Below are 25,074 nucleotides of genomic sequence, written 5' to 3'. Positions count from 1 at the left end.
AGTCCAGCCCTTTCCATTTTGAAAAAGGATCTCACTAAATTACTCAGGCTGGCCTCAAACTTGTGATCCTCCTGCTCAGCCTTCTAAATCATTGGGATGATTGCAGGTGTGCACCACCGTACCCAGTGGTGGTGTAATTTTTTAAGACAGAAAAAGGAAAAAAAATCAAAACCAATTATATAACATTCTTTCTAGAGAAATCTCTAGGAAAGTACATTCTTGGGTGAAGGAGATCAACCCATTTGTCATTACAATGTACTGAAGGTTTTGGAGCCTGGCAGTTCAGATCCTGGCTCCCCAGTCTGCTAGGTAGAGTTCAGGACTCTCAACCTTATCTATGTAATGATGATGATGCTCCTTTCCAACCTCCCCACCCCCCGCCCCGACTATTTTTAGTTGGCAATGGACACAAAATTTTTATTTTATTTATGTTATTTTTATGTGGTGCTGAGGACAGAACCCAGTGCCTCATATGTGCACTCCACCACTGAGCTACAACCCAGCCTTGATGCTCCCTCTTAAGAGAATTATTGTGAGAATTTAATAAAATTTGCAAAGAGTCTAGCAGACAGTAAAAACTGCTTAAAATATAACTAAGTTAATTATTTCCTAAAGCCAATGGAAACACTGCAACATCTATTTTCTGTATTGTCTTCGTAAGTTTATTCTCAAAGGCAATTTGAAAACACCTTCGTGAAGTCAAGAGGGAAGAGCGAGGACACGGGGAAGTACTGGGGAGCAAAATGTACCAAATTCTGCTATGTCCGGGTACAAATATAACCGCAGTGACTACAGCTTTTCTATATAATTACAATGTACCAATTAAATTGGGTAGAGCAAGCAGATGGGGTAGGGAGAAAAAGGAAGGTACACTGAAATGAAAGTGATCAAATTATGTTATGTGTATGTACAAATACAGCATAATGATTCCCACTATTAGGTAAAACTAATGCACCAATGAAAATAAATTTGAAAAATTTCTTCAGAAGAAGCATGCATATTTTATTAACCATATTTACACTAATAATAAATGTTTGCAGGATGATGTAAAAATACTCATACTAGACACATAAAAATAAGTGGTAGCCTTTAATATCTCAAAAGGAAAATAAATGAAATCATTTCTCTAAATAAAAATGTAAAGTCCAGGATTAATAAATACATATTCTAATATATGAAAAGACATTTTATTATTATATTATAAATAACATATTAGTGAATACACCAGATTGCATTTTCTCAAATGGCAAATGAGACACCAGATAACATTTTTCTTTGATTCTCCCAGGAGTCTCAATATCATCTGTCTTTTGGAGGATTCGGATTCTTACGACGTCTATGATACCTTGAAAAGAAGAATATATCTGAGATAAATTATTTTAGTAAAGGTTTATTACTTCTGATAGAAATCTCAAATGTCTATGATTATTTTGCTATTTTTATTAGAACTATTTGAAAAAAATCAATGAAACTTTATACATACATTTTTGGATACATCTCAGATATTTCTTAATAAACTACATTCTCCCAGTGTGAAAATTGCTTCCTATCAATTAAGCATTTTGGAATCTTCTTTCAGATCTTGAGGACATTTTCAAGGTAACCTTAATTAAAAACTAATAATAAAATTTGTCTTTATAGTAAAAAAACACTATATCATAAGCATGTTCTATTACAGTTTTATTTTAAAAACTGAACAAAAGCCACTTGATCTACAAAATTATATTTTAATATCATCAGGAACAGTTTACTTTTGTTTCTGATCACAAATATGTTAAAAATTATAATGTCTAATCCAAGCATGAGTGTGGTGAAATCAGCCTTGGCTGATTCAAGTATTAATTGGTGCAATACTTTTGAAAAGCAGAATGGTAATATTCACAACCTTCATTTAGTACAGGTTGAACATCCCTTATCTCAAATATGTGAGAACAGAAATATTTCAAATTTTGGAATTTTTCTTTTTTGGAATAGTTTGATTTTAGAATAGCTGCATATACCTAATATCTTGGGGATAGGACCCAAGTCTAAACAAAAAAATTTGTTGGTTTCTTATACAGCTTACACATATATCCTGAAGATAATTTTGTATAATATTGTTAATGTGCCTGCATTTTTACTACAATCCTTAACATATGATGTGAAATTTTCCACATTAGTGCTTGAAAAGTTTCAGACTTTGGAGCATTTTGGATTTCGGATTAAGGAGGCTCAACCCACTATTCTGGAAATCTATCCTAAAGTAATAGAGAAAAATAATTAAAATATTAAGACAGGGATATATGATACATTCACATATGATTACAACCATGTAAAAATAAGCAACTAACCAAGCTTATGAATAGATCTAGAGAAATAAAATGCACTGTTAACAGTGATTATTTTTGAGTGATTTCACTGTGGAGAATTTTTCTTTTTGTTTCTTCATATTTCTTTATTTTCTTTACTGAGTTAAGAAAATACAGAGTACAGGCTAGGGTTGTGGCTCAGTGGTAGAGTACTTGCCTATTAGCATGTGTGAGGCACTGGGTTCAGTTCTCAGCACCACATAAAAATCAATGAATAAAACAAAGGTATTGTGTCCATCTATAACAAAGTAAATTTTAAAAAAGAAAATACAGAGTATAAATGTGATTGATAGTTCTCTTCAAAACTTCCCGTATAGTAAGATTTTGGCAAGGTGGTCAGGAGTTAATTTTCTTTGCTTTTTTGCTAATGTGGAAATTCCATTTAAAAATTTTTATTCCACAAATGATAAGATATGTATCTCATGCTCTTTAGTTTTGTTTGTGATCAAAATACCTAAACATGTTTTGTTTATCTTAAAGTTTCATATATAAAACTTTCTGATTTTTCTGATATTGATTTTTTTTTTTTGCAGTGCTGGGTAATAATGATTTTTTGAAAATGTATAAAAGAATTAAGTTGAAAAGAATAAAATACACCTCTGCATGCTAACATGAAAAAGTAAGTTGCGGAAAATACCTAGAGCATAATAACCAGCATGAACAAATTTATTTCCAGATATTTTGATCACAACTTACTTAAACCAAAAGCAAGTTTAAAAAGGATATAACAAAGAGCAAAAAAACAATAAAACGTAAAATAGAAAAACAGTAGACTTGATAAAACCAAAAAGATGATTCTTGGAAAAGATCAACAAAATTAATCATATCAAGAATGTGAGAGGTGGGGAGTAGAGGGAGGGGTGGGGCTGTGGGGCTGTGAAGGGAGGTAGAATGAGACAGATATTATTACCCTATATACATGTATGATTACACTACTGGGGTGACTCTCCACCATGTACAGCCAGAGGAATGAGAAGTTATGCTCCATTTGTGTACAATATGTCAAAATGCATTCTACTGTCATGTACATCTAATTAGAACAAATTTTAAAAATTAAAAAGAAAAAGAATGTGAGAAGTGACATCACTATAATTAAAATACTTAAAAGACAATAAGGAAATACAATGATCAACAATATGCAAACAATTTAGATGAAATGGGCAAATTCTTTGAAAAACACAAACTAACACAGTGCCCTCAAGAAGAAACTTTTGATAAACTAAACAGCCTTTACATATCAACTAAACTAACTAAATGTGTAATTAAAACTTCCCATAAAGAAAACTCCAGACCCAGATGGCTTGCTTCCCTGGTGAATTCCTTGTTTTTTTTTTTTTTTTTTTTTGGCCCTGGGGATTAAACCCAAGGCACTTACCACTGAGCTACAGGCCCCCAGTCTTTTTTTAATTCTTTAATTTTGAGACAATGTCTGAGTAAGTTGCTTAGGGTCTCACTAAATTGCTGAGGCTGGCCTTGAACCTGTGAGCCTCTTGCCTCAGCCTTCCGAGTTGCTGGGATTACAAGTGTGTGTCACCTGTAATTTGGCTTCATTGGCGAATTCTAACAAACATTTAAGAAAGAAATAAGATCCAATTTTTACACATTCCTCTGGAAAAATGGAGAGGAAGGTATACTTCCATATCCATTTTCTGATGGAAGCATTACTGACACCAAAAACAGATAAAACTATAGGCTAGTATCCCTAATAAAGATGTAAACATTCTACACAAAATTTTAGCAAAATGAATTCAACAATAAATAAAAATAATAATACATCATGACCAAACATCAGTTACCCCAGAAATAAAAAGTAAACTTACTATTTAAAATCATTTAATATAATTGACTATATTGAAAAGTAAGAAAAACCAAATGATCATCTTAATAAATGCAAAAAAAGCATCCAAGAAAATTCAACACCCATTCATGATAAAGCAAATCAAAACAAAAATACTTCTCCATGCTAGGGACTCCCTAGAACTATGCTAGAAGGGACTTCCTGAACCTGACCAGGGCATCTACATAAAGACATATTACTGAACACTAGACTTGTTGATGTTAAAAGATTCAGTGCTTTCCTTCACTAAAACTGCGGGAAAGACAATAATATTTGTTCTCAGCAGTTTACCCAACATTGTACTTAAGGTTCTAAGCAATAAGAAAAACAAAACAAGAAGCACTATAAAAAGAGAAGTAAAATTGCGTTTATTCATAGGTCCTATGATCATCTATTAAGAAATCCTAGCAGGGTGTGGCAGCACACGCCTGTAATCCCAGTGGCTCTGGAGGCTGAGGCAGGAGGATTGTGAGTTCAAAGCCAGCCTCAGGAAAAGCGAGGCATTAAGAAACTCAGTGTCGGGGCTGGGGATGTGGCTCAAGCGGTAGCGCGCTTGCCTGGCATGCGTGCCGCCCGGGTTCGATCCTCAGCACCACATACAAAGATGTTGTGTCCGCCGAGAACTAAAAAATAAATGTTAATAAATTCTCTCTGTCTCTGTCTCTCTCTCTCTCTCTCTCTCTCTCTCTTTAAATAAATAAAATCAATTTATAAAAAAAAAAAAAAAGAAACTCAGTGAGACCCTATCTCTAAATAAAATACAAAATAGGGCTGGGGATGTGGCTCAGTGGATGAGTGCTCCTGAGTTCAATCCCCAGTATCCACCCCCCACAAAAAAAAAAAAAAAAAGAAAGAAAGAAAGAAGAAAGTCCTATATATGGGCACCATGATATGCCCCTATAGTACCAGACACTCAGTAGGTTAAGAGGGCAGGTCTGCTTAAGTCCAGGAATTTGTGGACAGCCTGACCAACACAGTGAGCCCTGTCTCAAAAAAATATGCCATTTTCAACAGGAAGATTGAATATTGATAAGACTGAATATTTTTTAGTTGTAGATGGGACACAATACCTTTATTTTATTTATTTATTTTTTTTTAATGCAGTGCTGAGAATTGAACCCAGTGCCTCACACATGCCAGGCAAGCACTCTCCCACTGAGCCACAACCCCAGCCCCAAGACTGAATATTGATAAGACGTTAATTCTCCTGAAATTGATCTGCAGACTGAATTCAACACTCTTTAAAATCCTACCAAGCTTTTTATAAATTGATAAGCTGACTCTAAAATTCATAGGGAAATGCGAAAGACATAGGATGACTAAGAAAATTTGAAGAAATAACAATACAGAGGATTTTACCTGATTTTAAAACTTATTTACTGTAAAAATAGAGATTAATTGAACAAGATTACCAGTACCAACATATATGGTCAACTGATTTTCAACAAAGGAGTTGGACCAGTTTAATGGAAAGGGACATAATATTTTCAACTAATGATGCTAGAATAGCTGATATGCATATGTAAAAAAAAAGGTACCTCAACTAATGCCTCACACTGTATATAAAAATCAACCCAAATAAAACTTCTAGAAGAAATTCTTAGTGACCTTGGGTTAGGTAGAATTTAAGTGGAACATAAAACTCCTGAACTACAAAAGGAAAAATTTGTGAATTAAACATCATCAAAATTAAAAAATACTACTATCTTCAAAAGCTATTTAGGAAATGAAAAGGCAAGCCACAGACAGAAAATATTTACAAAGCACACAGCTCACACAGTACTTCAATCCACGGGTCCTATATCTTCATAAGACAACTCATCTGTACAGACAATTCTCTCTTTCTCTATCTTTCTCTCTCTCTCTCTCTCTCTCTCTCTCTCTCTCTCTCTCTCTCACACACACACACACACACACACACACACAAATACCCACTACAAATGTACAGATGGCCACATGAAAAAATGTTCAACATCATTATTATTGGGAAAACATAAGTTACAATTACAATTAATCGCTACTACTTACCCAACAGAATGACTAAAGTAAAAAGACAATAATACTGAGTGTTAGGGAGGATGTGGAACAAGTAGAACTCACACTTACTACTGGTGGAAATATCACTTTGACAGTTTCTACTGAATTTAAATGTGTCTTTTTTTATCATATGACCCAGTAATCTTACTTACAGGGATTTGCCCAAAAGAAGTGAAAACATAGCCAGGAGCAGTGGTGCTTTCCTGTTATCCCAGCAGCTTGGGAGGCTGAGGCAGGAGGATTGCAAGTTCAAAGCCAGCCTTAGCAACTTAATGAGGTGCTAAACAATTCAGTGAGACCCTGTCTCTAAATAAAATACAAAAAAGGGCTGGGGGTGTGGCTCATTGGATAAGCCCCAGAGTTCAATTCCTGGTATTAAAAAAAAAAAAAAAAAAAAAAAAAAAAAACAAGAGGGGCTGGGCTGGGGCTCAGTGGTAGAGCTCTTGTCTCTCATGTGTGAGGCCCTTTGTTCGATCCTCAGCACCACATAAATAAAATAAAAAGATATTGTGTTCACCTATAACTAAAAAAATATTGAAAAAAAAGAAGAAAAATTAAACTCAAAAAAAACAAACAAACAAGAAGTGAAAACATGTCAATACCATGACTTAAACATTTATGTAGTTTTATTCATATGAGCCAAATACTGAGAAGTACTCATAATGTTCATAATTGGAACATAAACAAATTGTGATCCATCCACAAAAAGGAATAAATAAATAAATAAATAAAACTCTTGAAACACATATTTGATTTTAAGATTCCTAATACTGCCTTTAGTCTTTCTTCCCTTCAGAGGATTTTTGTATCCTCAGTGACTTGGCTATGAGCAACGATTACAAAAGATTGCAGCAATATGAGACATAGAGGAAGGCAACAAATACTAAAAGCCATTACCAAAGTTCAGGGTTAGGCTTAACTGAAATATCTGGATAACATGACAAAACTAAAAGACAAACTTTAAGAGACATTGTAAATCATGGAAATAAATCTTAAAATATAGTAATGATTTAATGATTTAAATATAGTATGGAAATGCTTGCTAATTTGTTTTCATACACCCTAACATTTACAAAACCCTAACAATTACAAAGATAGGTACAGACCCAGATAAAAACTGAGTATAAAAACTGAGTATTAAGTTTAAAGAAAAAAATCAAGGAATCAAGGAATCAAGGAAGGAGATAAAAAATAGAAGCAGGAATTGAAAGACCATGTTGGTCATTACAAAAACAAAAACAAAACACAAATTTTTTTCTTGGGAAATTGACATAGAAATATCACCTTTACTATTGAGATTGTTAAAAGAGGGGCTTTTTTAGACAGGAAAAGACTTTGTTTTATTCTAATGAATCAAAAACTTTGGAAAGAAGTCGTTTGAAATATTCTAAGGATGATGATACTGCTAATAAGACTGAGGAAACATTGCTATACAAAATTACATATAAGAGGTTGTGAGGAGGGGCTGGGGATGTGGCTCAAGCGGTAGCGCGCTCGCCTGGCATGCGTGCGGCCCGGGTTCGATCCTCAGCACCACATACCAACAAAGATGTTGTGTCCGCCGAGAACTAAAAAATAAATATTAAAAAAAAATTCTCTCTGTCTCACTCTCCTCTCTCACTCTCTCTTTAAAAAAAAAAAAAAAAAAGAGGTTGTGAGGGGAATGGGAAAATAAACAAGGAGAGAAATGAATTACAGTAGATGGGGTAGAGAGAGAAGATGGGAGGGAAGGGGAGGGGGGATAGTAGGGGATAGGAAAGGTAGCAGAATACAACAATTACTAATAGGGCATTATGTAAAATTGTGGATGTGTAACCGACGTGATTCTGCAATCTGCATTTGGGGTAAAACTGGGAGTTCATAACCCACTTCAATCTAATGTATGAAATATGATATGTCAAGAGCTTTGTAATGTTGTGAACAACCAATAAAAAAAAATAAAAAAACAATAAAGAAACGAAAACAATAAAGAAACCTATCTTAAATGGAAAAAAAAAATAAGACTGAGGAAAAAAACATGGCAGAACAGGCTGCACAGCAACAATAATTAAAACTCTCAGAGTGAATTTCACCAAGATGTACAATAAAAAGCAGTACTCTGGAGAATCTCTGTCATAACTAAAGTTAAGGGAAGAAGCTTCTTTTAAACTAAACAGTGAACAGAGCTCCAGAATCCCTAGATCTATCCCTTTAGAACTGTTCCCCACCAGATGATCCACAGGCCCTTCAAACTCAATCAACTGTGGGTTCATCCTCCTTACTCCCAAACTTGTTTCCCCATTCATATAAATGGCATCACTATCTACCCAAACACCCCTGTCAGAGAGGCCTCCTATCTCTTCCCTCTCTCCCTACCATGCATCTACTAATGCTGATTAAAGTTCTTAAATGCCAATCTTCTTTCATTTTCCTTCTTTCTGTTCTCAGTGGTAGTCCATTTAGATCATCAACATTTTTCACCAGACTTCTGTTAATAGTGTCCTAACAGGTCTCCCTAACTCTAGTCTTTCCTTGTATCACTTTATCCCAAATACAGAGCCTTCTTAATGATTTTCTAATGTATAAATGATGTACAAGTCAGTTCACATGTTAAAACTGCTCAGCACAAACTCCTTCACAATACCCTTCCTATATTCCTCCACATATTCTAGATTCCATCCAATATGAACTACTGGCAACTTCCCCAGCATACTTTATCTCACTTGCTGTCTCTTCTGCCTATGGAGCTTTCCCCCACTCCCGTAGGTATCTCTGAGCCATCCTTCAAGAGGCTTAATCACCCTTGATTTTAATTGTGTATTTACTTCATTATCTTCACGCCCTGAGTATAAATAACTTAAAAACAGGAATTGTATAGAACTTAGTGGAGCAGATGGTTTTGTTTTGTTTTTGATACCAGGGATTGATCTCAGGGGCAATCAACCACTGAGCCACATCCCCTATTTTTGTATTTTATTTAGAGACAGGGTCTCACTAAGTTGCTTAGCACCTCACTGTTGCTGAGGCTGGCTTTGAACTCATGATCCTCCTACCTCAGCCTCCCAAGATGCTGGGATAACAGGTGTATGCCACCGCACCCGGCACTAGAACAGACTGATGAATGTATATTTGTTAGTTCCATAAATGTATCCTTCTATAAGTGTGCCAGCCCAGTGGCAGTTACACAAGTGAATGAGAACAAAGTTTGCTCAAACAAACACTGTTTATATTTATAAACCAAATGCCCTCATAGTTTAGTCTGGAAGACAACAGACATGAAAGAGAGAAGATTTGGAGCTGGAGTATAGCTAAGCATAAAAGCACTGTATGTTAGGCCCTAACACCACAAGAAAAGAAAATGATTCAAAATACGAAAATTAAAGCCAGAGATAGAGGATAAGAGTTGATGAGAGAAAGGCAAGAGAACTGAAAACAATATTTATTGCCAAATTGTGTGCTGCACCCCAATTATTTTTACAACAACTCAGTCTACTAAAAGAATAGATAAAGGGCTGAGAATGAGATTAATTTCTTATTAGGAAGCTAAATAAAAATCACACATTAATTAATGACTATCATAGAATAAAATTTTCAAGGACTTTTATAAAATTCACAGAAAGCTTTGTTTAAATTCTCTCATTAAAATAAAGAAAAATAAAGAAGCATTTCAATTTAACTATAATATATATATATATTGATATAAAAACATAATATTGCTAAAAAAGCATTATTTCAATTTAACTATAGTATATATATTGATATAAAAATATAATATAGCTGGGCATGGTGATGCATGCTGGTAATCCAGCTATCTACCAAAATACCCAAACTTACAAACAGGGATTGTGTAGAACTTAGTGGAGCAGACTGTCTTGATATTTCTATCAGGAGGCTGACACAGTAAGATCACAGTTTGGAGCCAGCCTTGGTAATGTTGTAAAAGGCCTGTCTCAAATTCTTAAAAATAAAGGGTAGGATTAGGGACACAATTCAGTGGTACTAGGTTGAGTCCTCAGTACGGGGATGGCAGTAGGGAGGGTGGTGTACAATATAGTATGTGATTGTACTTGGGGTTAACTTTCTCGTGCAGTACCATTTCAGAAATTGTTAATGCAAGGATAGTTACGTGTTCCTTTTGTGTATGTAGTCAGAGTTGAAGAAAGAAAATAAAACTTACTGTCCATGAGGATACCAACGATGCTTAGTAGTAAAGAACATTTTGCTAAGTTTTTCTATCATGGGTCCTTCCTCAAGGTGTTCATCTTTTTCTTCTAATCTGGTTTTTAGCACTTGATCATGTGTTTCTTCATTACTGTGCAAAGGATCTGGTTGAGGAATAGGCTACAAAATAATTAGAAACAAATAACATCAAAATGTAGAAAAAGGTTAGCCAGGATTTGATTGAGTTACAATAAAATAATTTCCATACTCAGTAATTCATTACAGTAACTCAGGGTAGGTAATGAAGTTATCAGAACAGTTTTGCTTAGTTGTATTACTCAACAAGATCAGAAATATTTTTCCTCTCACAAATTTTGGGTTAATTTTCCAATAATAAAATTCTTATATATCTCAATCATTACAGTGAGACACAATGCAAAACCTTTCATTGAAAATGAAAATTCTTACTAGGCAGGGTGGCACACATCTGTAAACCCAGTGGCTCAGGAGGCTGAGAAAGGAGGGTTGCAAGTTCAAAGCCAGCCTCAGCAATTTAGCTGAGGCCCTGTCCCAAAACATAAAAAGGGACTAAGTGTCAGGCACGGTGGCACACGCCTATAATCCCAGTGACTTGGAGGCTGAGGCAGCAGGATCAAAAGTTCAAACTCAGCCTTAGCAACTTAGCAAGGCCATAAGCAACTCATCGAGACCCTATCTCTAGTAAAATATATAAAAGGGCTGGGGATGTGGCTCCCATATTCAATGGAAGCAGGAAATTTTTCAGTGATTTCATTTCAGGTAACTGAAATGCCATCAAATAATGCCTCATGATAATGTGGATCATTTCCCCACAAAGACATTAGTTACTAAACTGCATTCCCAATGCATAAGAGTGATAAAATATATTTCTATCAGTAGGAGCAGCTCATTAAAGCCTTTAAGAAACAATAACTTGAAGTCAGGCATGGTGGCACATAACTATAATCTCAGTGACTCAGAAGACATAGGCAGAAAAATAATAAGTTCAAGGCCAACATGGGCAACTTTTTTTTTGAGACCCTGTCTCAAAAAAGTAAAAAGAGATGTAATGTAACTCAGATAAAGGACCCTGGGTTCAATCCCTAGCACCACATTTAAAAAAAAAAAAAATCACTGACTTGGGCTAGATATGTAGTTCAGTAATAGAGTATGACCTAGCAGGCACAAGACTCTGGGTTTGAACTGCAGCACAGTTAAATTAAAAAAAAAAAAAAAAAAAAATCACTGACTTGGAGGGTCAAGTTACCTATATTTTAAAATGTAAATGATTAGCCGGTACAGTGGTACATGCCTGTAATCTCAGGCAGCTCAGGAGGCTGAGGCAGAAGGATCACAAGTTCAAAGCCAGCCTCAGCAATGGCAAGGCACTAGGCAACTCAGTGAGATCCTGTCTCTCAATAAATACAAAATAGGGCTGGGGAGTGGCTCAGTGGTTGAATGCCCCTGAGTTCAATATCCGGTACCCCCACACACTTAAAAATAAATAAATAAATAAAGAGATTAATATACATAACAATGACTATAACATTCAATAATGTTATATTGATGAAATGATACATTAGTAATGATAACATATATAACAATGGTAACAATACCTTACTTTACAAAGTACTTTACAAAGTAAGGCATACATAGTAATTATAGTACAATACAAATATGACTTTACAATGATGTGAAACATTCAAACAGTTTTCTTTATATTCATACACTATTTACTGACAACTACTATATCCTACCACTGTATTAAATATTATAACATACTTATATCAAGTTTAAGTTCAGGAAACAATAAGACCTCTGTAAAAGGCTACATATATAAAGGCTATATATAAATATATAAATATATAAGTATATATATATAAAAGGCTATATATATATATATATATATATATATATATATATGCACAAGGAGAGGGCACAATTGAATAAGGACTTCAGAAATGCAAAGTAACGAAGATATCAGTGGAAGTGGAAGTAGTTGAGTCAGAGTCCGGTAGATAGTATAGTCTAATATAGACAGAAGTTTATGGGGCACAGAAAGATGAGTAAATGATGAAACATATGCAAGAACACCTAAGAGATGATTTAAAAAAAAATAAATCTTGAGAAATCAGATTGTGATAAGCCTTTATAACTAGACCAAAAAGAAACCACTTACATATTAGTGGTCTAGTATTCCCTCTGAATGTGGGAGAGAATAAGGAAGTATAACAGAGAGGTTAAGAACATGCATTTTGGTCTCTGGTTCTGCTTTGAGTAGTTCTGTGGCCTCGGGCAAATTATTTAAACATACTTTTCCTTTCTATAAAATCAGAAAGTAATATCTGTCTCATTAGAGTTTAATGAGGATTAGAGAATGAGGATTAAGTGAAATAATAATTCATAGTATGCTTTGCTGTCCCTCATGCTCTAAGAGTTTCATAAACAGTAGGTAGCTATTAACATTTCTTTTAAGGCCCCAAACAGCAATAAAGATATATATATATTTTTTTAAAGAGGAAGCATTCCTTAGACATTTAATGTAAATGCAAAAGATCATCCTTTTGTATAAAGTGAAATATTAGTAAAGGTCTTTGAAAATTACTATTATACCCTGAGAGGTACTAGTATATACATGAGATTAGAGCTGTGAAAGTTGTCAGAATTGAAAGGGGGTCAACTGTGTCAAACCCTGACAGAAAAATAAGTACATAAATAAAGCTGGGAGGTTCAGAAGGGGATCTCTGCACACATTACTGACAAGAACTAACACAAGAGCCTCTGCCAGAACCACAACCTTGCACAAAGACCACTGTAATCTTACACAAAAAATTATATCATCAGGCCATCTGCCCAACTAAAGTCTGGTCAACCTTGGACTGACTCCACCCTTGTTACTGATCCTCATAGGTAAGGATTGCTTCAAAACAACTTTGGTAATCCTCTTCCTTTTGCCTCTGGAAACTTCCCCTTGTCTCAAACTCTTAAATAAACTCATAGTTGACTATGGCCGATGGCAATTGTATTCTCATTGCAATGTTCTGCTATTTTCTAATAAACTCTATCTTTGGAGAATCCATCCCTATTGCTATTTAGAGCCTATAATTAACAGTTTTCTTTTTTTTTTTTTTAAGTCTTTTACACCTGTTGCTAAAGAGCAAATGTTTTAAATATTATCAAAGTTACTGTCACATATTAATAAATGCTTATTGTGTCTTCCTAATCCTAAGCAGGTCTAATTCTAATTTATCAAAAATTCTCTCTGCTTTGTGTGGTTTTAAAAAAATTTCTATGTGCATAGATAAGAAGACATTGAGATTAATGTATTCTTTAAGGTCTATAACAGTGCCTCTGGCACTCAGAATTCTTTAATGCAGTACTCCTTGATCAAACTTCAAAGAAAGGGTATGTGTTTCAATAAAACAAATGAAATAAAACCGAATGCCAACTGTATGAAATACTCAGAACTGTTATCCTGAATTTCCCTTGTTTTTCTTAAGAATTGTAAAATTTGACTTTTGAAAATTTCCACTAAATCAATTACTAAAAAGACATGCTTGCCAGGCGTGATAGTGCACACTTGTAATCCGGTGCCTCCAAAAGGCTGAGGCAGAAGGATCACAAATAAAAAGGCGAATGTGACTCAGTTGTAGCTGTGGATTCAATCCCCAGGAGCAAAAACAAAACAAAAAATAACAACAACAAAAAACTTAATTTTTATTTATATTTTTACTTTGTTTTCTAAATCATTATTTTTTGCTCTTTGATTTCCTAAACTAGAAATACTAAATTCTAAAAAAAAAAAAATTTAAATATTAGTATTTTAATCAAACACACATCAGGAGAAATAAAAAGGAGGATCTTTTTATCTGCATCTGTGAAAAATAACCAACACATTTTAGATTCAACAATGTTTGATATAAGCCTCAAACCTTCAAGAAATGTATGAGGGTGAAAGAGAAATGAACTGGTGGTTGGAGATGACAACAAAGAAAAAAATAATTGATGGTATAATTTGATGATACAAGTTATAAAGCTAGGAATTGTCAGAGAAAAGAGAAATGATCTGGTTATGAAGATGAAGAACTACAGGATACCTACTACACCTCTAAGCCCAGTGGCAAAGGTTGTGGGAGACAAACAGCAATTATTTAAAAGGGCTGCTGGGGAAACAATGTCCCCAGGGAACATTCAGGTATATTAGAGAAAAAAGGTAAAGGCAACACTTCAAGAAGAGAAAACATTAGAAAAGATTTTATCAATGATAGTTAAATACTAATATTATGGTGGGGAAGTTTTCAGAATTGAGGACAGAAGGGATGTAAAGAGTCATGTAGGGATAAGAATGTGAATGCTAAGAAATGACCTGACAATCTTCTGCTTCTTTTGAATAACTGCTACAAGAATTAAGCATGTCACCAAAGAATGCATAAGATAACAACAGAAGAAGGCATAACACATTGTGAACTGGAGACTATACAGCTTCAAACCCAGTGACTGAGGCCTATTTTTGTATATACTGCCCAAAGAAATTAAGAAAAAAAAAAGAGCACTGAATTAGTGCCTATATCTGGCTAGGATGCAGAGGCAGGAAGAAAAAATAGTGAGATTTAAAAAATGGAATAGAAATTAGCAAAGAATAATCTAATTTGCCAAATTAACTAGCACTCTGACTCTAATGATTTTTAAAAATAGGTGCCACTAAATGTATAATCTAATTATTTTTTCCTCAGAGAGCAGACCAAACATTGCCAAATATAGGAGGATGCTATATTATATTAAATAGAAAAAAAAGCATTTAAATATAAAATAATAAAAACAGGTCAAACTAAAACAAATTGTATTAAACACAAAAATAATCCCAAACCTCTTATCCAGTGCTCTGGCTTTGAACACAGAAAAAAATTAAATTGGACCACTTAAACTATATACCCATATTGATTCAACAGAAAAAATTAAATTAAAAAATCAAACATTAAAAAGATTATCAGAATCAACAGTACAAAAGTTATGAACTAACAGTCTAAAATGCAAGTTTTTCAAAATTTATTAAATAATAATATGGGATGAATAATGTGTTTTATAGTTTTATACTAGATGTATATAATCCTTAACTAGATATCTACTAAATTTTTTAGACCAGAAAAATGATGTCATAACTGCATTTAAAAAGTTTATTTTGTGGCCTGGGGATGTGGCTCAAGTGGTAGTGTGCTCGCCTAGTGTGCGTGAGGCACTGGGTTCGATTCTCAGCACCACATAAATGTGAAATAAAGATACTGTATCCACCTAAAAACTAAAGAAATAAATATTTTTTTAAAAAAAGTTTATTTTGGGCTGGGGATGTGGCTCAAGTGGTAGCGCGCTCGCCTCGCATGCGTGCGGCCCGGGTTCGATCCTCAGCACCACATACAAACAAAGATGTTGTGTCCGCCGAGAACTAAAAAATAAATATTAAAATTTCTCTCTCTCTCTCTCTCTCTCTCTCTCCTCTATCACTCTCTCTTTAAAAAAAAAAAAAAAAAAAAAGTTTATTTTGTATAATGAGAAAAACCTTTAAAGAAAAATGAAAAGAAAATCAAAACTGTTTTTCAAAAAAGCCAAAAGAAGATAAATTAAACAAAGAAAATCAGACAATCCCCTTCTCTTTGGATATTTGTAAGAAATAGATACATTTCTAACAGAAAATTAAAAACTATTAGTAGATTTTGTCATACATACTTGTGTATGTTCATATGGGATATCCACAGAAGGATGGTAGCATACTATTGTCCTGCCATCAGATGTCAAAGCAAGCTCTACTTTGCTAAAAAAGAACATTTTAGAAAATAGAGTTATACTGTTATTTAGGACAGAATCATTATTTTTACAGCAAAAACTAATTAATCACAAATTGCTAAAGAGAAGACGCTATATCACTGGATTAGCAAACCTGGTAACCTTAACATAGGCGACAACTCAATACTATCTCACAGAATATGTCAGCTTACTACCACAACAAAATGTGGCTAGGACCTAAACTGTGAGTATATTTTATCTAGCAGAGAATAACACACCATATTATTTCATCATGACTTTAAGATTACATACCATGACAGCAATGCAATGAACATTTCAACTACCAATGATTTTTGATGAAGGATGGAATCTTATATAATGCAAAAACTTTATATGACTCAACCTAAATTTTTAAGTTCAAAAAATGTTACCTAGTCTAATTTACAACTACTTAACATAGTGCAATTAAAATGCATCAAAAGAGAAGCAGATATGCTTTTACTAAAATTTGCAATTAAAAAAAATCACATGGTTTAAGAAAACATGTTGCAGACTTCTGTGGAGAACAAAGACAATGTCATGTTACTCTTAATTCTTAGCATGGTGACTGGAATTAAATAAAAGGTATTGAATTAAAAATTTGTAATTTGGGATTATTCAATGTCAAACAAAAGACAAATAATGACTTAAGCTAATAGATATGAACCCAAAGAGAAAACTATAAAAACTAATTAACTTCTCCAAAAAGCTAAAGCAGGCTTCAGGAAGATAGCATTTCTAACAACATGTCTGTCTTATAACAAATTAAATATTCACTGAAACACAATGATAATGATTTCATTTAAAACATTTATAATCTCAGATACTGAGTAAATAAGAGAATGGAAATAACTTTTTAAAACAAAATTAAAGAAAGAATAATCAAAAAAGCAAGCAGAAAATCAAATGAAATCATTTCAGATACAGCTAAGACTGTTATTTTTTAATTGAATTTTAATACATACCAATTATAGTCATCTGGAAGAGAAGAAAATGTGGATTTATGACAAACACCAGATAAAGCACTGTCTGCAAAAACCCAAACAGTAAAACAGATTTAGTTAATTGGGGCATATGTTCTCACATAAATTTAAAGCTAGCTTTACTCCTTTAACCAATTTACTATTTACTGTGAAAAAGGTTTGTAGAAAAAGCCAGGACTTAGTCCCTATCCTTAAAAGGGTACAGTCTGCTGGTAAGAAAGACAAGAAACAATTGCAACATAAAGGTTAAGTGTTGTTAGCATGGGTAAGCAGTGGGAGAGAAATGGCACAGGAACAGGCTAGCAAATGCAAATGTGCAGGTTCAAGAAAGCCTTCCCAGTAGAAATGATGTCTAAGGTGCTCTGAAGGATAAAGGAATGAGGAGTAAGTAGTGCTCCTTCTAGAGCAAGTAACAAGAACAAAGATCAAAGATGATAAAGGAAAATAAAGTATTGGGAATTCTAATCTTTCCAATAAAGAATGTGAAGTATTTAGACATCCCAAGGTGCATAGTTTATAAAAGGGGAGCAGTATGTTTTGATTAAGAAAATTAATTTTGTACAACTTTAAGCATATTTTCCTTTTTTATAATACTTAGAAATTCAAGAGCTTCAATTACTTTAAAAATTTGCAGAAAGTCCTTTTATGTTCAAAGAAAGGATATCTTTAAACACACATACACACACACACAAAATTAGAGGTAGGGGCTGGGGATTGGCTCAAGCGGTAGCGCGCTCGCCTGGCATGCATGCGGCCCGGGTTCAATCCTCAGCACCACGTACCAACAAAGATGTTGTGTCCGCCGAGAACTAAAAATAAATATTAAAAATTCTCTCTCTCTCTTTCTCTCTCTCTCTCTCTCTCTCTCCCCCTTTAAAAAAAAAAATTAGAGGTAGCTCAATACAGTTTTTTTTTTTTTTTTTGGTACCAGGGATTAAGCTTAATTACTGAGTCTCATCATCAATCTGTTTTAACTTTTATTTTGAGAGAGGGCCTTACTATGTTGCTGAGACTGGCTTTGAATTTGCAACCCTCCTGCCTCAGCCTCCTGAGCTGCTGGGATTACAGGCGTGCTCCACTGTGCCTGGCAAGCTCAGTATAATTAAAAGCAAATTTTGAATGTGTCTTGGCTTTAGCCAAGAATCAATCTCTCAACAGAGCATCTTGCTCCAGTTACATGGGACTATGACTTACCTCCATTCCTCTCCATGTCCCCAGTATACAACACCATTCACACTTTGCTCAACAATCACTCAACTTCAAAGTTGTATATTCATCTATGAAATCCTTTTTACTCTCCTACCTGCTAACCTCTATCATAGGGGAGTCTCTTTTACATGACCCTAAATCAATGCTTCATATGACATAGCTATACCTTTTTTTTAACCCCTTTTCCACCCATATTAATTATTATAAGGACTAAATGGATTAATATGTTTTTTAAAACTATAAAACTCTACATTTCCATGTTGGCTATATATTTTGGAAAGTCTTAAATGCTCTTCTGGAATATGCGGAGGCCCTTTTATTTTTTTTAGTCATTATACTTTCTCTCCCAAATCATGGGTTTTGCTTTGCCTCCAATCTTAATGTCCTTCCTTTCCATATAAAACAACAGTATCAGTAATAATACTTTACCTTTGATAATAATATTAATGATAATAGCTGCATAAATGATAATAGATTCATAAAAGAAGGTAGATAGTCCCTGAGTATTGAGATGACTGAATGATAATAGAACGATTTTCTTGAGGAACCTAAATTAACTCTTTAAAATTATCTGACAATAATTCCAATCCATTCATATAACTTAAACAATCACTTATTTATCCTCTATTACAATATATGAGGAACTAGGGACATCAAAAAAGACACAATACATATGCAGGGGAAATGTAGTAAAAAGACACATAATAATTTTTAGTTATCCAGGGATGGAGTAACCGTTTCTCAGGTAACCTGCATAAAGACTAATTGCTGTTTTAAGGCACGGGCTGTATAAAAGCTGATCAGGTCTAACTCCTCATCCACTTTAGGTCCAGGTTCCTGTAAAGGTAAATGGGAGGCTAAACAGCAGGAGCCCTTCTCCCAATTCTCAACAATGAAAATGCTCCTAGAAATTCAAAAGATGACTGCAATTTTTGTTCTGACTCTTGTTTTAGTTTACAGCTAGTCTTCAGCAATCTCCTTCTGTATTTAATTAATTATAAGTTGATTATATTTTCAATGATATGATAATTATAATGCTCTGAGCCTTTATAAAGAGGGGAAGTGGAAGAACGGTGTGCAGGGACAAAGGTTTCCTGGTTTCCTATAAAAGGATTTAGTAGAATGTGGTAACACATGTCTGTAATCCCAGTAACCCCAGAGGTTGAGGCAGGAGGATTGCAAGTTTGAACCCAGCCTCAAGAACCTTTAGCTAAACTCTCAGCAACTAAGTAAAACGCTGTCTCCAAAAAAAAAAAAAAATAGTCAGGACATATAGCTCAGTGGAAAAGTGCCCCAAGTACAATCACCAGTACCAAAAATATAAAAATAAAAAATAAAAGTAGAATTTAGCAAACTTGTGAACATTATTTAAAAAAAAAAAAGTTTAGTGGGCAAACGATTTTTTCCTTGCCTCAAAAGCCCCCAAATTACCTATTCATTGCTTTTTTGCCCTAGTCTTCAAATAGCTCTCTTCCTCTAACTCAATAAATAAACTTTCAATTACAAAGAGTAGTAAATAGGAAATATGAAGGAGAGATTAAAGTCAAGCAGAGATGTAAAGAAAAGTTGGCTAACATAGCTAAACATTAAAAAGCATACCTATTGTAGCTTTTTAACCATATGTACTTTAGAAATAGGTAAACAGAATTAATACAGGAAAAGGAAGCTGGGCATGGTGGTGCATGCCTGTAATCCCAGAGGCTCAGGAGACTAAGGCAAGAAGACTGCAAGTCTGAGGCCAGCACCTTAGTGAGACTCTGTCTCAAAAGGAGGGGATGGAGGGAAGTAGGTAAATTGTACTGTGGGACAGAGAAAAATGAAAGCAAAAGTTGGGCATGGTGGCACACATCTGTAATCCTAGCTAACTGGGAGGCTGAGGAATGAGGATCATAAATTCAGAGCCAGCCTTAACAATTTAGTGACACTCTTTTTAAAATAGAAAACAACAAGAGCTGGGGATATACTTCAGTGTTGAAGCACCTCTAAATTCAATTTCCAGGAAAAAAAAAAAAAAAAAAAAAACAGGAAAGCAAAAAACAGTTGTGGTTGGTTGAGAAATAAGATTATTGTATTTACTTATATGGGTCCAAGCTCTGACTATCAAATACATATCAATAGGCTTTCAAGATAATTAAAATTAAACAATTATTTAGAAAACAAAAGTAGAAATTACATTTTGTTTTTTGAAATGGCTACGTCTATAGGAAGAAGTCAAGGAGAATACACAAAATATTAACAATGATTATCGTTGTTAAGATTAGACTGTGAGCTGAGTGCGGTGGTACATGCCTATAATCCCAGCGGTTTAGGAGGCTGAGGCAGGAGGATTGTGAGTTCAAAGCCAGCCTCAGAAACAATGAGGCACTAAGCAATTCAATGAAACCCCGTCTCTAAATAAAATACAAAAAAGGGCTGGGCATGAAGCTCAGTGGTTGAGTGCCCCTGAGTTCAATTCTGGGCAGCACCCCCCCACACCCACCCCCCCAAAAAAGATTAGACTTATTTTGCAATTTTAAAAAAGTAACAGGTGTGAATATACGAAGTATAAATGATCCAAATGAGAGAAAGTTACCCTTTATTAGTCCATCACCTAAAACCACTTGTGATCTACACAAATAACCATATTGGACTCTGAATTTATGCATATGCACACATTCATGTGCACACAAACGTTATCTTTTTAAAACACAGAGGGATGGGGTTGTGGCTCAGTGGTAACACTTGCCTGGCATGTGTGAGGCACTGGCTTCGATTCTCAGCACCACATATAAATAATTTAAAAAAGTCTATCAACAACTAAAAAAAATATTAAAAAAAACCCCACAGAATCACATGATAGACACTGTTCTGACATCTTTTCCTCTCTCTTCTATTTGGAAAACTTTTCATGTTGGAAACAGTGGCATGACATTTATAGTTAAGATGTAGCAATAGTTATCCACCCCCTTTTGATTGACATTTAGGTTTTCATCGCTTTTTCTTTATTGCAAACATTCCTGCAAATAGGCATACATAAGTGTTAAATATTCTATATTTGAAAAAGTTTAAAACTCTTTTTAAACATTAAAAATTTAATAACTCACTTTGAACTGGAAATAAATGCTTCCAGAGAATTCTCTTTGACATCACCCATTTGAATGCTATCAATGCCATGGTGTTTTAAGATGATCAGACGATATGATGAAAGATGTTCTGAAGAACAACCACCTTTCAAATCTACTTCTAGGCACATCAATTTTTATTCCTGCTTAAGAGATAAAGAAAAATCAATGCTACCTATCATAAACTACAAGAACAAGACAGGAAGCATTCCCTAACAGGACAGTCATTTGAAGTAAGGATTTCCAACAACTTTGCATTTCCACATAATTTAATAGGATGTACAACAATATCTAAATCTAAAATGAGAAATCCCACTTATATATAATAACCCCATTATTATTTTTCTTAAATGCAAACATCCTAGCACTCAGTGCAGCTTTTTCCACTTACTGAATACTCAGAAAATGTGTAATTGCTTTTAGAATCTGTCACTTACAATGGTACACTGAGCATCCCATCTATAATTAGTAGCGTGCCTGTACCACCTCCTAGTACCACACACAAGACCTTATTACATCACGCAGAGTAATATTCTGTTTCTGATTCAACTAAATATTAAACAAGAAGGCCTATCCTTGGCCTATCACATACTTAGAGAAACACAAATGTCATTATCATAAGGTTCCAAGGTGTTTTCACCACCATTTCATTTTACTCTTGTATTAACCATGTGTGGTTTCCTTATTTTGAGCCTTGAAGAAACACAAAATTTGAAGGACTTACTTCCAAGAATTTTAGAGTTGATCAGTTACAAACTGGAAAACTTTGGGCAAATCATTAACTAAATGACCCTCCATTTTTTTTCACTGGTAAAGTGGGGGAAACAAGCACAATGTTCATGAGCTGCTGTGAATAAATAACAAAACTATTATACCCTATTGTTTAATTGAACTCGGTGACTATTCGTGCCCTTCTCCCAGTGGAAAACGATGAAAGGGAATTAAGACACAGATTCTCTTTGCAGGACTAAAATATACAGGCGGATTCCTGGCCCTGTTAGTACTTAAGTACGGCTAACCTTGAGTTCATAAGAGTATTATTCACAGTTTACAACCTACTTTCGTATGCAATTATGTGTTCTGACTTTCATAAATCTGTAAAGTAGGCATCTTCGTTCTACATATTAAGAACAAAGTTTAGGGATCTCAAACGATTAATTCGCTCCCCTATTCTCACGGTTCAGTAGATAGCATGGGTGGAACGCAAACCCACGTCTTGTGACAACAAGACCAAGAACATAGGACTTTAGGAGCCTTTAGGTTCCCTCTACCCGAGGCCAGCATACCCAGTGGAGGGTCAAACTATTCAGCCCAAGGAGCAAATTTCAGAGAGCAAGTCCCTTGGCATAGAATTCCACCCAAAGCAAAAGCTACTGAGAGCTTCAGTGGAGCTGGGGTTCGTGGAACAGACTCCCAACAGCATAGAGAATAACACTCAGGGAGCGATTCGAAGGACTTCGACATGCAGGAGTCCGCGGACCCGCAAGGTCACTCCGCTCCCGCCGAGTGTCGGTCAGGGCACTAGAGGGGCGCTACAGGAAGCACACGACCAGGTGCCGTCCCTTTTACAGGATGGACATCTGGAGATGCCGGCAGCTTCGTCCTGCAGGCTACGACAAGCGGAAGGCCTCAACACCCGCCGATAAGCCTTCTGGGCCTGCCCAAATTCGAGGGACTCCTCCACGAGAGGAGGAGAGGGCAGCAATTACCTCGCAGTTTACTCACCAGGAGATCGCCATGTTGCCTCAATCCGGGCACTGTGCGACCCCGCCCCCGCGCCATCCCGGCCCGCGGAGCACTCTGGGAGCGGTAGTCTCCTCGGGAAAGTGGCCCAAGCGCAGAGGGCAGGGTGGGAACCTGCCGCAGTCTCCCGCCTTTGGCTGTAGCCGCTTGGGCTCGTCACTGCCAAAGGTGCTCAGAAGAACTAAATCATTGCCCCAGCACGCATCCGTAGACAGTAACGAGTACAATTTTATTAACTATGTTCATATTCAGAGAACCGCTAGATTATTCCTTGATAGAAGTAAACTTTTATCTTGTGTAAGCCACTATTTTTCTGATGGTCTTTTACTAACAGTCCAATACTAACTGAAATAACAGAATCAACATATTTCAAATCACAAATGTTTCAAGAAAAATACATAAAAAGAATTAGTACTGGGCTGGGGTTGTAGCTCAGTGGTGGAGCACTTGCCTTGCATGAAGAAGGCCCTTGGGTTTGATCCTCAGCACCACATATAATTAAAATAAAGATCCATCAACAACATATATATATATATATATATATATATATATATATATAGAGAGAGAGAGAGAGAGAGAGAGAGAGAGAGAGAGAGAGAGAGAAAGAGAGAATATGAATTAGTACTGGGTGCACCTGTAATTCCAGAGACTCGCGAGGCTGAGGCAGGCAATTTAATAACACCATGTCTCAAAATTTAAAATAAATAAATAAATAAACTGAGCTCAGTGGAGCATCTTTGGGTTCAATCCCCAGTACCAAATAAAAATAAAAAAATTAAAAGATTACCACTGGAAAGAGCTGAGGCTGTGGCTCAGTGGTAGAGTAATTGCCTAGCCTGTGTGAGGCACTGGGTTAGATTCTCAGCATCACATATAAACAAATAAATAAATAAAGGTTCAACAATAACTAATAAAAAATTTAAAAAAGATTACTACTGGTGAAAATGTAAGTTCTTCCACATTATTAACTATAATTCAGATCACAATTTATAATTTACTTTCATTTCAAAAGCTGTATTAGGAACACTCCAAATGGGACTTACATTTATATCTTCTCTACCCTTAAGCTAAAACCTTACTATATATAGGACCATCTTACTTCTCATCTGAATAACTCCTATGAGCTCAGCTAATGTTAGGGAGGCAGTATAGAGGTTATCAAATGAATTCTGAGGCTCCATCTGCCTAATTTTAATCTTGATTCCCCACTTCTTATCTATGTTGTTTTGGGCAATTTATTTATTTAATTTTTTTGAGTCTCAGTTTTTTCTTTGTGAAAGGTGGATAATAATGATGTTCTCTACTCCATAGTATTGTTAAGTGAATCAAAAAACAGAAAGTACGCAAAATGCTTAGCAAGATACTTGGCATGCAGTAAGCACTCCATGCTAGCTAAAATTGTACTTAATAAAAATTTGAATAACAAACTTTTATGAACATCTACCCTAAGGAGATATCTTATTTTAAGGCATTCAAATAAAATCTTTCCCTTTTGACTATCAGCAATAATATAACAAATGTAATTAAAAATAAAAAAAATATCTGGGTGCAGCAGCTCATGCCTATAATCCCAGCAGCTAGGAAGGCTGAGGCAAGTTCAAGACCAACCTCAACAACTAAGCAAGGCTCTAAGCAACCTAGTGAGACCCTGTCTCAAAACAAAAAGGGCTGGGGATGTAGTTCAGTGGTAAAGCACCTCTGGATTCAATCCCCAGTACCAAGAAAAATAAAAAATAAGTTTAGTTTAAAATAAACAGTAACGATTTCTAACTTGAAGTTGGTGTGTCTTAGGGTCCCAGCAGAAAACAGATGACACACTCAACCTGGAATAATTCCAGGAG

General features: G+C 35.0%; 1 protein-coding gene across 2 annotated transcripts; it reads right to left on the bottom strand.

Annotated features, from left to right (window-relative positions):
• Positions 1–1,070: 1,070 nt before the first annotated feature.
• MRPL42 (mitochondrial ribosomal protein L42) lies at positions 1,071–23,343 on the bottom strand. 2 transcript variants are annotated; one of them, XM_081311527.1, is made up of 6 exons: positions 23,216–23,343; positions 21,473–21,633; positions 17,163–17,226; positions 16,102–16,186; positions 10,379–10,542; positions 1,071–1,345 (listed from the first exon to the last, which is right to left on the bottom strand). In XM_081311527.1, the coding sequence occupies exons 2-6, from the start codon at positions 21,540–21,542 to the stop codon at positions 1,300–1,302; spliced, it is 429 nt and encodes a 142-aa protein (XP_081167653.1). In that variant the 5' UTR covers positions 21,543–21,633; positions 23,216–23,343; the 3' UTR covers positions 1,071–1,299. The 2 variants fall into 2 exon arrangements, with proteins under 2 accessions (XP_081167653.1, XP_081167652.1); XM_081311526.1 differs by having other exon boundaries at positions 21,473–21,636; positions 23,216–23,276.
• Positions 23,344–25,074: the final 1,731 nt, after the last annotated feature.

The sequence above is a fragment of the Spermophilus citellus genome (assembly GCF_964194105.1).
Source record: "Spermophilus citellus genome assembly, chromosome: 10".
NCBI classification, from domain to species: Eukaryota; Metazoa; Chordata; class Mammalia; order Rodentia; family Sciuridae; genus Spermophilus; species Spermophilus citellus.
The sequence above is the reverse complement of the archived record's forward strand: the minus strand, read 5'-3'. Positions and strand labels throughout refer to the sequence as shown.

What these genes read in the sequence shown, in the direction of transcription:
- MRPL42 (XM_081311527.1), bottom strand. Translation starts at nt 21,542, where the DNA reads ATGGCATTGATAGCATTCAAATGGGTGATGTCAAAGAGAATTCTCTGG. An exon ending in GCATTTATTTCCAGTTCAAA is followed by an intron (nt 17,227 to 21,472) that starts GTGAGTTATTAA and finishes GGGTTTTTGCAG; the next exon opens with ACAGTGCTTTATCTGGTGTT. An exon ending in TCCCATATGAACATACACAA is followed by an intron (nt 10,543 to 16,101) that starts GTATGTATGACA and finishes ATTATTTTGTAG; the next exon opens with CCTATTCCTCAACCAGATCC.